At 68.3% G+C, this 14,142-nt stretch overlaps 1 protein-coding gene and 1 non-coding gene across 8 annotated transcripts; both read right to left on the bottom strand.

Annotated features, from left to right (window-relative positions):
- Window positions 1–168: 168 nt before the first annotated feature.
- On the bottom strand, window positions 169–12,215 carry EGFL7 (EGF like domain multiple 7). 7 transcript variants are annotated; one of them, XM_059891459.1, is made up of 11 exons: window positions 9,161–9,345; window positions 7,925–8,298; window positions 7,637–7,780; window positions 4,007–4,128; window positions 3,687–3,803; window positions 2,604–2,719; window positions 2,356–2,451; window positions 2,058–2,222; window positions 1,390–1,454; window positions 684–846; window positions 169–497 (listed from the first exon to the last, which is right to left on the bottom strand). In XM_059891459.1, exons 2-11 carry the CDS (start codon window positions 7,943–7,945, stop codon window positions 475–477), a joined length of 1,032 nt encoding a protein of 343 aa, XP_059747442.1. In that variant the 5' UTR covers window positions 7,946–8,298; window positions 9,161–9,345; the 3' UTR covers window positions 169–474.
- Window positions 1,808–1,880, bottom strand: MIR126 (microRNA mir-126). Its single transcript, NR_030923.1, has one exon. It is a non-coding gene; the product is annotated as a microRNA mir-126 (primary transcript).
- Window positions 12,216–14,142: the final 1,927 nt, after the last annotated feature.

Raw genomic sequence — 14,142 nt, 5'->3', positions numbered from 1 at the left:
AACTGGAGAGGGCACCAAGACCCCGTCTAGGGAGGCCAGGGAGGGGGGCCGGCAGCCTCCCTGCCAGCCCCAAGGCTGTCTTGCCTTTCTCCCAGCACCTGGCTATCGGCCTGGGGGAGGCCCGTCGGCTTCAGGACGCTCCCCAGATGCCTTCGTGGACACAGCAGCTCAAGTCTCGTTTTATTCTGACAAAGGACAGGGTTGCCCAGTGAGGGGCGCAGCCCCAGGCCCTGGGCAGGGCACCTCGTACCGTCCTTGGCCGTGGGCCCACAGGCCCCGAGAGTTGGCCGGGGTGCAGGGGGCTGGGTGGCTGGGGCTGGATTCACACAGGACGATCCTCACTCCACCCCGCCCCAGGTGGGGGCCCTGGGGCCTCTGTGGTCAGCAGAGGTGGGGCGGGGCGGGGCATGGCGGGGCATGGCGGGGTGAGGAGAGCCTCTCCTCTCAGTTGCCGGGACTGGGCAGGTGGGCCTGTCACACCTCCTTCTTGCAGGAACCTGCGGGTGGATGGGGGTGGGGGGGGGTTCAGAGGTCATCGTTTCTTAGCACCTTCCAGCCAGACAGACCCACCCACTCAGCCCATGGCAGCCCCGCCTTCCACCCTCTGACCTCTGGGTGGGAGCAGGGGTCCTAGGCTGTGTGTGTTGCGGGACGGGGGAGGTCATGGGGCCCACAGCACTCACAGGAGCCCAGCTGCTCCTCCAGGAACGAGATCTGCTCGCTCAGAGAGTCAATGCGGTCCAGCTGCTGGAGGGAGTGGGCCAGGAGGCTGCCTGGGTCAGGGAGTCCGTGCTCCAGGGCTCGGGAGGCCAGGCTGTGCAGTGGGGCCAGCACGAGCTGCAGCTTCTGTGGGGTGGGCAAGGCCCCGGGGAGCCGGGTGGGAGACCTGTGTGACCCTGGGCCAGGCCCTCGCCCTGTCCATTACATAAGGTGGCCAGCAAGCACGGCACTACCAACCCGCAGACCCAGGTCCAGCTGCAGGGCCCCACAGTGTCCACCAGAGAGGCTGCTGCGCTGGGAGCCCGCGGAGGCTGGTGGGCACAGGTGACGCCACACAGGCCCGCTCGGCCAAGGGTCCCCGAGGCCTGGGAGCCCTAGTCAGAAGGGCTGGGGGAGGGGAGACAGGGGCTTCTGGGGGGTCTCAAGTCAAGGACCCTGTGGGAAGGCCTCCGGGCACTGTCCCTGTAGGGACAAAGGCAGGCATGGACTGGACCGAGGTTCTGGCTCTCGGTGGGGTCCCCGCCCCCACGTCCTGGGGCCCCAGACATCGTCTGCTGGGCAGGGTGCCCACACCAAGGGCACCCTAGAAGCCGCCTCGCCAGGACACCCCCACGGAGCCCCTCCCAGGCTGAGCCTCCCTGACCCCGAGGATCCCAGCCCGGGCCTCACCTGCTCCAGCACGTCCACCCTCGACTGGAGCCTCTGTACTTCCTCCTTGACCTCACTGTCCGCTCCTGGGGAGGGCAGCTGCAGAGTCAGGGAGGCCCGGCTCCCCACCCCGTGCCCCCCATCCTGGGCCAGCCTCACAGTCCCATGTAGGGGGGTCTCCCGGTGTGGGGCCCAGCCCTTGGGACCAAGTTCCAGCCCCAGCTGCTGTCGTGCCGAGTCCTGCCCCCCCACCATCCCCCCCCCGCCCCCGCCGCCCCGTCCCCGCTCCGGGCCCCGCCTTCCTCCCGGGCCGCAAGGTGGCCCCGGGCAGTCGCAGCCTCACCCATGCCTGCCCCCCGGGGGCCAGGGTCCCCAACGCCGCCGCCGTGCTCAGGGTGGTCTGAGCTGACGTCCGCGGGCGCGCTCCGTGCCGGGCTGCTGACAGCGCATTATTACTCACGGTACGAGTTTGAAGTGTCACAGCGCGTACCAAAAGTAATAATGTCCCGTCACCAGCAGAGGTGCTGTGTCTCCGGCTGCTCGGTGAAGGGACCCCAGGCGGCGGCGGCTGAGCTGAGGTCCTCCCCACCGTCCCCGCGGGAAGCCCCCCATCATCACCACCACTCCCCCGGCCCGCCCTGCCCACCCCCAGGCACGGTGGCAGGAGTGGCATCTAGAAGGCACCTTACCTGTCGTGGGGTCTGGGGTCACCCTGGGGGCTCCTCTCTCAGGCAGGCAGACTGCCCTGTCCACAGATGGGCGGTGCCCCTCCCAACACTGGCACCAGTAACTGCCCGCCGTGTTGACACAGCGCTGGGGACAGCCGCCCTCTCCGGCGCTGCACTCGTCCACATCTGCAGGAAAGGGGGTGTCAGGCACGAGCACCCTCCCTGAGCCCCCTCAAGACCCACCCCTCGGGGCTGCCAGGATCCGTGGGAGGTGCCCGGGGGCTCCCTCCTCCTCTGGATGGCCGGGTGCCAGCCTCACCTGTCTGGCAGGCGTTGCCCTGCCATCCTGCAGGGCAGTGACAGCGGCCAGGCAGGACACAGCTCCCTCCATTCTGGCATGGTGGCTGGCATATTGCTGTGGGGGTGGGGAGGCCTGTCAGCAACGCAGGAGGGTGCCCGGGGCCCCACTGCAGTGGGGTTGTGCAGCCAGGGGATGGGTGCCACGCAGGACCCGCTCTTGCCCTGCTGGGCTCTGGTTCCCTGAGACCGGGTGCTCTGGGTGCTCACCTGCCCCACAGGCCCCTGGCACCCCGCCGGTCCACTTCCAGCCAGGGCAGCAGGCGTAGCGAGGCCGGGTGGGGTCCGGCCCGGGGCGGCGGCGGTAGGCGGTTCTGTAGAGGGTCCTGGGGGGACGGTGGCAGCTCAGAAGGGCCTGTGGCCCTCATGGTGCGGCAGCAGGAGGGACGGGGCCTCCGTGCTGCCACCAGGGCCCCCCCCAACGGGGCCTGGTTTCCCCACCCCATCGTCACATCCTCCCGCCTTCTGGGCTGGCTCTGGCCCCGTGCCATTCAGAAGCTGCGCGAGCCATCTCCCCTAGCGTGGACGAGGTCAGCGGCTGTGCCCACAGAGCGCCTCTCCCCCCGGGGAGGGCACCTCAGGGTCCCCGCCCAAGTCGCCTCCCTGCCCCAGGCTGCCGTGTGGGCAGAAGCCCAGCAAAGCCGGGAGTGGAGTAGATAGAGGTGGTACCTCGGGGGGGAGTCTCCTATTCTGGGGGGGTTCTAGGCCCTGAGGGAAAGGGGCTTCCCACCCTGTCCCCGTCCCCCACCAGAGGTCCTTAAAAACTTCACGGAAAATAGAATCTTTCCCAACCACATTACATCCCCGCAGCAAAGAACGAGAGATTCTACCCCCCGCCCACCCCCCAGCCCATGCTGGCTCAGACTGGGACGTGCTGGGTCTTGGGGGAGGGGAAGGATCTTCATCTGTAACTGCTGGGGGGCTGCCAAGGGAAGGGGGTGCTCCCTGGAGCCCAGAGGGCAGGACCAGGAAGAGGCAAGTTTCAGGGAACCAAGAGGGTAAAATCTTGCAGCCAACGATGCTGGGTGTCGGGGGGAGTGTCCCCAAAGTGGAGGGGGGCAGACAAGGTGGGGGACCCCTTTAAAATGAGGGTTGGGGGGCCGATGCGCCGGACAGCCCTGGAGTGGCTGGTTCTTGCGGTTACGGCAGTCACTTCCTGAGTCCGGGGCCGCCCAGGTACACGAGACTCATCTCCAGCACACACTCGGACCCGGCCTCCGCAAGGCCTTTCACTGCTCGGGGCCCTCCCAGCCCCAGGGCGTGCGTGTGGCGGGCAGCGGTGGGGGCGCTCACCGGTAGGTGCTGCAGGCACGGTAGCCGTCGCAGGTGGTGAGGAAGGGCTGGTATACACGCTGCACGAAGGACTCGGACGCGGGGCCCTGGGGAGCCCCGACGACGCACACCCTGCGTCTGCGGGGGCGGGGAGGGGCGGGGCCAGGAAGTCAGCAGTGTCCCAGGGCTGGGACCCTCCAACCCTGGAGCCCAGGGGAGCCGGGCACCTGGGCAGGGGATTCCCCGACGGCACCCTCAGCAGGGACTGCAGGGAGACGCCAGCTCCCTGGACACTGGGGGCCGCCCCCAGGGAGGGCTGAGGGCCCCAAGCCCCGGCTCACCCAGGCCGGTAGACGTGCTCTATGCCGCCCGCTGCCAGCACCAGGAACCAGAGTGGAAGCAGCTCCTGGGAGCCCCACATGGCCTGAGTTTCCGGGTGGAACGGCCTTCTCCTCGGGGTGGCCTGGAGCACAGAGCACAGCCCTGTAAGTCCCTCTGCCAGACCCCCTCGAGCCAGCACCACGGGAGAGATGGTCCCCTCGGCTCGTGATGCCTGCCCGGCTCAGCTGCTTCGTTGGGGCCTCTCACCATGGCGGGGGAGCCCCCACGGCCAGTGCTAGCTCTCCTTACCCCCAGCCCGCCTGGACAAGGAGGCTGGCCCTCACCAGCCACATACAGTCCACCCCTGGACCACAGAAGGGCCAGGACATCGGGGTCTGGAAATGGAAGCTGATGCCCTCGCCTGGGGAGAGACGCACCTGGGCCCTGCTGGGCTCGGTCAGGTTCACCGGGGAAGGCGGGGGCTGAGGGGGGACCACCCCTCCCTCCCCTGGCTGGGCTTGGGGCCCTCCCACAGCAGGGCAGGGCTTTTACCCCAAACCTCGGTCTGCACATGGGGTGTCATGGCAGGCCTGAAACCCACCCCAGCTGGCTTGGCCCTGGCAGCCTTCAAGGACCTCAAGTGCCAGACCTAGGAGCCTGGGGGTATAGGTGCCCGGAAGGCAGGAAGTCCTCCTGGGGTGGGGCCGGGGCCTGTCCTTGGGAAGGATCACTCCTATGCTGGGGCCTGAACCACACGGGGCAAACCACCTCCAGGGCGCCCAAGACAGTGGCTCCATCAGGCCCCGGATGGTGGGGGGGTTGGAGCAGCACCCCTTCTGCCAGTGGAGCCGATCACATCCCTGTCCTGGCAGCGGGTGGGAGCCAGGGAGGCTAGAGAGCGATTTCTGGGAATGAGAGAAAGCCTAGCCCAGAATTAACGCTGTGAGTGACAAGCCACGGGGACTGGAGCAGGGCTGCCGTCGCTGTGTGCCAAGAGTCTGGGGAGCGCTCTGCTCCCCTGCTCCAGGAGCCCCATCTGAGACCCCCCCAGGATCCCCCAAAGGACAGGGTACAGGAAGGAGCTGAGCTTGTGCGTGTGCTGGGGGCAGGTAGCAGAGTGGGTACAGTCGCCTCCCTCCCTGGGACTCAGTTTCCTCTGGCTCTGACGGTCAGTCCCATAGACAGGGATCACCATGAGCATCGCTGAGCCCTGTATCCACACTGGGGTTCAGCTGGGCGCTCGGTCCAGGCCCTCACCCGCCACACCACCCGGCCCTAGAGCTGCACGAGGGTCCTTCCTGTGAGCCTCCCCCCCCATTCTCTGTTGGCGGCCTGCGAGGGGAGGGCTGGGTGGCCAAGCAGGCAGAGGCTGCAGCGGGCAACTGAGGTGCTGGATTTAGTTTGGGGACGGCAGGGGGTGGCTGCTTCCTGGCGGTTTCTGGGCTGGGGTATATCCTGCAGTCAGGCGGTTCAGGGGACGAACTCTGCAGGGGGGCACCCTGTTAGGGACACACCTGGGGGCCTGGCACTCCCAGCAAGAACTGAAATGATGGGAGACAGGTGGCCCTGGGAATGGGCCCCAGGAAGGCAGAGGCGGGCCGATGGGCTTACAGACCCTGAGGGCACCCACACTGAGCAGCTGGGGGGCACAGCTCGTGCACATGTAACTGTCCCCCACAAACACCCACCCAGCACCTCCGCTACCTATGGAAAGCTGGTTAGGAAGGAAGTCGTGTTTTTTCAGAGGAGAGACTGGATTTTTGAAAGTCATTCTTTTCTCCTAGCCCAGAGGAAGCGGCTGGCCCTGGCCTCCTGCGCTGGGGGCGAGGAGTCCCATTTCCCTTTGCAGTTACAGCCCCACGGGGGCGGGAGACAGGGCAGGCAGGCAGGCAGGGCAGGGGGACCCACGCTGCCTCCAGGATGACAAGCAATACTGCCCCATCCCCTCTGAGGGTCTGCAGGAGCCTGCCCTCACTTGCCCGGGGTTGGGGGGGATGCTGCACCGCACAGCTGCCACCCGCGGAGACTGAGTCCCAGAGCAAGGGGCCTGACTCTGGGTCCCCCCTTCCACCGTGAGGGGTGTTCTGGACGTCAGGACCGGGGGTGGTGGATGTGGAGACGCGGGGTGAGATGCCTCCCTGGGGGTGCGCCCTCTCTACTGCCCACCCCACGCCTCCCCTTTCCCCCTGCATCGTGGGGAGCAGGAGCGAGGGTGAAGTGACCCCCTCCGGCCACCGCAGGGTACAGCTGGCCTGGGCTGCGGAGTCCCTGGCCCGCCAGGCTGCGGGCCAAGCGCTGGGGGAGCCGCAGGGCCCGGATAGGGGGATAAGGGGCGGCGGCGCCCCCCACCCCGCACAGGGACCCCCCACCCCTCGTGGCCGGGCCCGGGTCACCCGTCACCAGCAGGGGGCGCCCTTTGCCAAGGCCGCTGGGCCCATTCTCCGGACCCGGGGCCGGGCTGGGGTCGGTGCCCGCGGGGCAGAGCCCGGCGCTCCGGGCCGGCTCACCTCTGGGCTCCCTGCGGTCGCTCCGCGTCGCCCCCCCCCCCCCCCCCCACTGCCCCGCGGCCCCAGCTCCGCGAGTGTCCAGGGCCCCCGGCCTTCCCGGCCCCAGCCCCCCGACCCCAGCCCGAACTGTGAGCACACCCCCAGCCCGCGGCGGTCCCTGCGCCCCCAGCCAGGCGCCCCGCTCCCTCCGCACTCACCGCCCAAGCCGGGGCGCGCACGCGCCGCTGCCGCCTCCGCGCCGAGGGGCCCGGGCCCCGCCCGCCCGCCAGCCCCGGCCCCGCCCCGCCCGGCCCGCCCCCGGCCCGCCCCGGGCCCGGGGTGGGCGCCGGACCCCCCGCCCGCCCCCATTGTGCAGGTTGGGAAACTGAGGCTCCGCGGCAAACGGCGCCCCGGGGGCCGGGCAGTGAGTCAGCTAGAACCGGGGCTCCTGACGCACAGCCCGCCCCCCGCCCCCCCCCCGGCTGCCGCCCCTCCCAGCCCGCTCCCCTGGACGCAGGGCTGAGACTGCGGCCAGGTGCCCGGAGGCAGAGCCCACGCGAGCCGGGGGTAGCTAGCTCTCGACCCCCTCAGGCTGAGCAACGATTCCTGGGATGGCCATCGCAACCGGGGGGCCAGCTCACTGGGCACCAGGGGCTGGCTAAAGGTGACGGCTGCTCTGCAGCCACGCGTGGGGTGAATGGCAGTGACCCTTGGGCGCATAGACTTCTAGAGATGGGGGGTGGGGAGATGGGGGGTGGCGGCCTCAGCAGCGCCCTGCTGGCTCCTAGGTGTGCGCTGAGCCTCGCTCCTGGCCCGTGTGCCAGGTTAGGGGGCCTGCGGGGCTTCCACCGGGCTCCGCCTTTGTTCAGGACAGTTGGGACCACCCTTGAGTGCGCCTCAGGCCCCTGAGGAGTCCCCCGACTGCATGGTCACCGCGGGGGCCTCCTGGGCCCGTCCCCTCTCCTGTCCAGGCCCCTTTGCACGTTTGCAACATGGGCTGAAGAGCCCCAGGTGGTGGAGTGGGCCGCAGGGCCCGCGTGCTGCCGGCGGGCGGCCAGCCCTCCTGGGACCCCCATCATTTGTGCACCGGGATCACCCCAGCCCTCCCTGGGCCTGCCCGTCTCAGCAGTGTCTCCTTCGAACCCGAGCCCCGGCCCTGTTTACCTGAGTGTGTGTGTGTGCAGGTATCGGTGCCCGCTGCTGCCCGGGGCACTCACCTGGGGAAGGGGGCTCCCTCATGCCCCGGACGCTGGTGGCAGCAGCTCTTCTGGGTGGTGGGGGCCGCCCGTGCCTCCCTGGTGCCGGGGTCTGTGGGTCAGACACACAGCCTTGATTCCCCTGACATGCCAAGGCAGGTGGGGGTCGGGCCAGCCTCCGTGCCACTGAGGGCCCTCAGCCTTCACTTGGCCTGCAGACCCCCACCCTCGGATGGCCACTCAGCTCTGCACACACCCTCAGCCTGGCTGTGTTCATTGCTGGGGGGTCCTGAGACCCCCAGATGGAAAGCTTCTCCGCACAGCTCGGGGTGCTGGGTGGGTGTCCTGTGGGTACACGGGGAGGGGGCCTTCGGGCAAAGCCAGCAGCTCCAGGGCATCTGGTTCAGGCCTCCCTTGGCGCCCAGGAGGAGAAAGAAGGGGCCCGAGGTGGCTGGACAGGAACCCCTTCCTGGACCAGGGGGCCCAGAAGCCCCTGGAAGATGCTCTGAGGGCGGCTGGGGAAGCCGCTGCTGGGATGCTAGATGGTGCGGGGGCTCCCTGCCACTGGAGGGGTCTCTTCGCTCCAACCCCAACAGGAGGTCCCAGGCAGTAAAGAGTTCCAGGCCAGGCCTAGGGGGGACAGAGGGGAAAGCTGCCCTGCTCCATCCCCTGCCCCCATCCAGCCCCTGAAGCTGGTCATTTGACCCTTTGACCTCCAGCTTGAACAAAAAAAGGGAGGCCGGCAGCGCTGGATGGGCTGGTCCTCGCTTGGCTGCTAGGCTGGGTGGTGGGTTAGCCTCTGCTTTCTCCACTGGAACGTGGGTGCTCATCATACACGCTGGGGCGGATGGGCAGCGGCCAGGGAGTCCCCTGTGCGCCCTTGGGGACCTGTGCTGCTCTGGGTAGGAGGCTCCTGTAGGGTGCCAGGGGGACCAACGGGATGCCCACACTGTGCCAAGTTGTCCCTCTCCCCGACCCCAGCCAGCCCCACAGAAAGCGGGGGGATCCCTCCCACAGCCCATCCTGGCTGCAGACTTGGCTTTAGGGTTCCTGTCTCCCCTCTAGTGCCCATCCCCGAAACCCTTGAGGTGTTTGCCCACCCCTGGGGGATGCCCTTGGGACACACAGGTCCCAGAGAAGGGGGGTCAGCGGGGCCGGGGGGTGGGGGTCCTGCTTCCGACCCCAGGGGCTTCCCCGGGAGAGCAGGGTGGCCCAGGAGGCGGTTCGACGGCAGGGTCACCACTGCAGCGGCTCCCCTTCCAGGGGTCACGGAGCTGCTGGGCTGCCAGTGCCAAGTACGAGGGTGGAGCAGGCCAGGCTGGTCCAGACTGGGCCACCCCAGCGGGTGCCCTTGGCCAAGGTGAGGATGGCACCAGTAGGGGTGCCGATGAGGTGGCCCCAGAACGGAGAGCCCTCAGTGCTCAGCCCACAGGTGCCCATGGTTGCCCCGTCCTGCCTGCGCCCCGTCCCTGCAGGGCCACCCCTGTCGTACCTGCTGCTGCCCGTGCCCCGGCTCGGCCATGGCCACCTCTGCCGCCTCTCCGGGCCGGGGGTGGGCCCTGCCGCCCCTCGCCCGCCACCTCGAGGTGCCTCCAGAGGCCGCCCGCCTGTCCGGTCCACGGGAGCCTGCTCCTGGGCCATGGGGACGGCCGCCTCGGGGCAGGGAGGCTCCTCCTGGGACGAGGAAGGGCGGCTTTTTATGCTCCGTCCTGTGTAAATCGGGATTGGGATGGGCCCTTCCCGGCCGGACTTCCTGTGTGTGCTGCCCGCTGATAACGGGATCTGTCAGTGAACAAACAGGAGGCCGAGGGCGGGCGGGGGGCTGCGGGGGGCGGGGGCCGGCTGAGCGGCTGGGGCAGGGCTGGGGGAGCTGCCCCCCGGGGATTTCAGGGTCTAATCCTGAAGCAGCCGCAGACTTTGCTGGGGCCCACCTGGTGACCCTGGGGCCTGACGGGCCCCACGTGTGATGGACGTGGCTGGCACCCAGCGCCCTCCCGAGGCCGGGGGTCCACCAGGCTGGCGGGGCCACAGGAGTGCGGCTCCACAGACGGGCCCGTTTGTCCTGTGACTCCTGGGCCCTCGGACATGTGTGCCAGGGCCCGGGGCTGGGAGCAGCCAGGGCGAGCAGGGGGTGGGTGAGGGAGCTGGGGGTTTGAGAACAGCCTGTTCCCTGGGTTCCTGGCGCCTTGAGTGGCCGTGGTCAGGGGAGAGGTGGGGAGGGCAGACATCAGCCCAGGGCCTTCTCTAGCAATAGGGCAGTGAGCTCCTTGCTCCAGGGGCGAGAGCCCCCGGTCCCACTTCCGGGGCCCTTGCTAGGGGAGGACAAGAGATGTTCTCTGGCCCCTCGGGCTCCTGAGGCTAGGGAGGGCATTGCGGGGGGGAAAGGGCAGGAGCCTGGGTGGCCACAGAGGGTGCTCCCGCGGGCGCTCCAGGTGCTCTAGCCCAGGCCAGACTCTCCGTTCCTTCCTCCTGGCAGTGCCCCAGTGGCTGTGCTGATGGCTGGGTGGGTGCCGCAGGGGAGCTGGGCAGTGACCAAGGACACAGCTGGACACGCCTGGCTGAGGGCCCTGGGTGAGCAGGCCCCCAGCCCGCCATCCTCGGGGCTCAGCCCTCACCCACCCAGTCTGAACACCCTCATTTCTCTGGCCTTGAGCACCTCTGCTCAGTCCTCCCTCCCTCCACCCCACCCAGCTTGATGTCCCGGCCAAGAAGGGAGCTGGGGCAGCTCGGGAAATTCCCCCCAGAGTGCTGAGAGCAGGAGGGAACCTGCCCACCCTTGCTGGGGGCGGGGGGCAGGGGGTCTTGGCGGTCAGCCCGGACTGCTCTCTCCCCGCCCCCCGGGAGGGTGTCCTGTAGGCGAGGCTGTGGTCAGCACAGGACCTTTGTTTCTCCTGGCCTCAGTTTCCCCAACTGTTCTAGGGGGTCAGGTGAGGTGCCAGCCAGAGGGGTGGCTGTGACTGCAGAGGAGGTGGCTGGCCCTTAAGCATTGCCGCATGGCGTCTGGGGGGCTCACCCCCCACCTCTTCCCCGCCAGCCCCCCGTGGCCTGCCTTTGCTTCCTGGCTCTCTCACCCAAGGGCCCAGCTGCCCAGGAGGGCTGTGTGTCTTGCTGAGTGTACTAGGGGCCAAGCTGGGCTTTGCCCACACCCAGAAGGTGGCCCAGACCCTAACGCTGACCCTGCCCTAGGCCAGGGGGTCAGCTCGTGCCCTTGGGTGGGAGAAACAGTGGGTGTCAGGGCCAGCTGGGCTTGGCCCCTTCCGCGTAAGGATGGGAAGACTGAGGCCCAAGGAGGAAAGAGACTCACCCTAGGTAAGCAGGGCCCCCCAGTTCCTCCTGTGCCCCCACCCCAGGGGGCAGATCTAGTCCTGCCAGGGAATGGGCTGGGCTGAGGTTGTGAGCAGCTAACTAGCCAACTTGTGAAATAGTTGATGGGCCCCCCTCCGTCTAAAACGTGGGGAAGGTTAGGGAATTTTCTGGAAGGGAGCCCAGAGCATGCAGACTGAATCGTGGGTTGAAAGGTGGAATTACAGGCGGTGGGGGGTCCTCTGTGCCCCAGTCTCCCCGGACCACTGGTTCTGGGACCCCCACTGCTCTGGGCCCCCCTCCTCACCAGCTCTGCCCTGCTGGCAGCTCCTACGGGGCCCCGCATGGCAGCCAGCCCGGCCCGGCCTGTGGCCTCAACCCCTCTGCACCCCCCAGTCTCAGGTCCTGGAGCCTCAGAGGCAGATGCCGGAGATGGGCTGAGGTCCCGGCCTGCCCCAAGCAGGTTGGGGACGGGCAGGGCCTGCATGGAGGGTGGGCTGAGTACCGGCAGAGGGCGAGGACGGCACTGGCCGATACCCCGTCGGACTCCAGGAGGGTCCTGGGGACCTGCAGGGGGGTCGGGGTGCCTCCTGCCCCGTGGGTGCCCCTCCCGGGTGCTGGGATGTGGGGAGCTCACTCTGTGTTCCAGTCTAGGCGACTCCACCTAGGGCGGGCCAGGACCACCCCATCCTCAAGGAGGCCCCTTGCCTGCCCCCTATGGCGTCTCTCCAGGGTCGGCGAGCACACCACCACAGCGGGATCAGCTGGGGGAGGAGTTGGTGCCACCCCGACGGCGGCACAGAGGTGATCATCTGCTGGGGCCGGTCCCTCACTACTGGGCGGCCCGGAGACCCGGGCCCAGGGCAGAGCCCCAGTGCGGTCGGAAAGCTGGCGTTCCAGTCCCAGCTTTGGCTCCCATGGCCGGAGCTTCGGCCCACACTGGCCTCAGTTTCCCCGTCCGCTCCCCGGTCCGTAGGCACGATGGTCCAACGGCCTCCCAGCCCGCCTGCAGGCATTCTGGGGGTGATGGACTGAGTTGGGCCTTCTTACCTTCCCAGAGCGCACCGGTCAGGCCAGGGGCGTGGCGGGGGTGGCCAGGGCCTCCCGGGCCTCCTGGGACCCTCCCAGGAGCCCTCGATGCCAGGCTTCTGGCCTCGGCAGGCTCAGGAGCAGACGGACCGAGCCCCCGGCAGAGGCCCGCACGGGCATCTGGGGCGGCTCGAGGGGCGCTGGGCGCAGCGTGTGAGCCAGGGAGGGGAGGACCGGAGCACGGGGCAGGGGAGAGCAGGGCTTCCTGTTTACCCCCCGCGGTGGCCCCTGGCCTCGGGGACAGGATGGCTCTGTCAGCCAGACTCCCGCCAGATGCAGCTGACCCTTCATCCAGGGACGCGTGCGCCTGGTCCAGTGACCCGTCCCCGGCAGGACTGGAAGGGAGCTCGCTTTCCCCTAGGCCCAGGGAGTTGTGTACAGAGTTGGATCGGGTCCCAGAGGGAACGGGAGGTCCCACGGGGAGATTGGGGGTCTGTCCGGCAGCCGGGGGTCTTCGGCTCCACCCAGGCCCCCAATGACTCCTGCTTCACACCTCTCAGATGTGCCCACTGCCTGGCACTGTGTGCAGCGCTCACGTCTAACCCTTGAGCTGCTGCAGCTGAAGCTTGCCAAGGGGAGATGATCCCCCTAGGCTTGGCCGGCGCGAAACAGAAGCTCTGAACGCAGAGCCCAGGGCTGCCTGGGCAGCGGGAGACCCTCGGGGCACACTTGGTCCCTTCTCCTGCTGCTCCGTGGTCTTCCTCACTGGGGACTCCTCACACAGCCATCACGGCCTTTCTGCTGCTCATGTCCTGCCCCCCAACCCCGACCTCGGTTCCTGGTGGGTCCCCAGGGGCTGTGCCCCGTTCTGGTCACCATACTTCCTTGGGCAGTCCCTGGTAGCAGGACAGACATGAAACCAACCCCTGCCCGACGTGTCTCCAGGCCACCCCCACCCGCCGTGCGGGAGCGCCCCAGCCTCCCCACAGCCTCGTCAGCACTTGGTGCTGTTCTGCTGTTCTGTCTTAGCCATTCTGATGAAGGTGCAGGCGTATCGCTGTGCTGTTATTTCTTTAATATAGGAAGATGAAGGCAGTCTCGTTTTTTGAACAACAGATTTCCTCCCTGGGGAAGGACTCATATCATAAGGGAGAGGGGTGAGAGCTGGGCAGGGGGCACCCGGGGAGCAGGCAGGGCATCTCCAAGGGAGCTGGGGTCCAGGCTTCTGCTTTGCTGAGCAGTCTGTGAAGTGCAGGCAGCAGTGGTCTGGGCAGTGGAGAGAGGAGAGACCACCCGGGCAGTGAGCGTGGGGGTCCCCCAGGGTGGGTGTGCGGCACGTTCCAAGCTCCCAGGGGCCGCCAGGAAATGCTTGTCTCTAGACCTGTTGGCCAGGTGGGGCTCACGGTGCTGACTGTGGCCAGGGGGTGGGCTCTGGGTCCCACCTGGAAGCTGGAAGGTGGGCAGTGGTGGTCGCGGCTGACCCCTGCAGGAGGCTCACTGAGCAGGGGGATCCTGGGATAGAGCCTGACCCCAACCCAGCGCTGCGGCTGGGCCCTAACCCGCAGGTCCTCGGCCCTCAGCCCACGGCCCAGACACGTCCCAGGGCCCAGCTTTGCCTGGAGCCCAGGCTGCCCCAGCCCCACAGGGCTCCCTACCCGCACCGTGAGGGGTTGAGGAAAGGGGGCTTGAGGAAAGGGGGCTTGAGCACCCTGCCTGGAGCCCTGGACAGAAGCCCCACTCACGATCAGGCTGCAGTTTGCCAAGCCTGATGGATAGAGCAGCCGTTAACCTGGGGGAAAAACACTTAATCTCCCAGGAGAACAGAAAGGGAAGTTCCAGAGAACCGATGTGTGTGCTGGGGGTGGGGGGACAGGTCAGTGGAGGTGGGTTACGGCTCAGCACCTGGGTCTGGGCCGTGCTGTCCCCTCCCTGCCCGGCCCGCTCCGGGAGCACTGGGCGCCAGGCTCTCCGAGGCCTTCAGGGAGCAGAGTGGTGAGCAGGACCCTGGGGCCTGTGGGGGCCGCGCCGAGGGCACATGGCTCTGGTGGGCTGTCTCGCCCACCCTGCAGGGCCGCCACCACTGCCTGACCCCATCTGTGCAGGAGTAAGGGCCCCTCAGGAGGGCGAAGACCGTCAACCAGC

The sequence above is a fragment of the Bos taurus genome, chromosome 11 (genome assembly GCF_002263795.3).
Source record: "Bos taurus isolate L1 Dominette 01449 registration number 42190680 breed Hereford chromosome 11, ARS-UCD2.0, whole genome shotgun sequence".
In the NCBI taxonomy this organism is placed as follows: Eukaryota; Metazoa; Chordata; class Mammalia; order Artiodactyla; family Bovidae; genus Bos; species Bos taurus.
The sequence above is the reverse complement of the archived record's forward strand: the minus strand, read 5'-3'. Positions and strand labels throughout refer to the sequence as shown.

Coding starts and splice junctions, on each gene's coding strand:
- EGFL7 (XM_059891459.1), bottom strand. CDS start 7,945: ATGAACACAGCCAGGCTGAGG. Junction 2,720..3,686: donor CGTGCCTGCAGCACCTACCG/GTGAGCGCCCCC, acceptor CCGTCCCCCCAG/GACCCTCTACAGAACCGCCT. Junction 1,455..2,057: donor GACCCCAGACCCCACGACAG/GTAAGGTGCCTT, acceptor TGCCCTCCCCAG/GAGCGGACAGTGAGGTCAAG.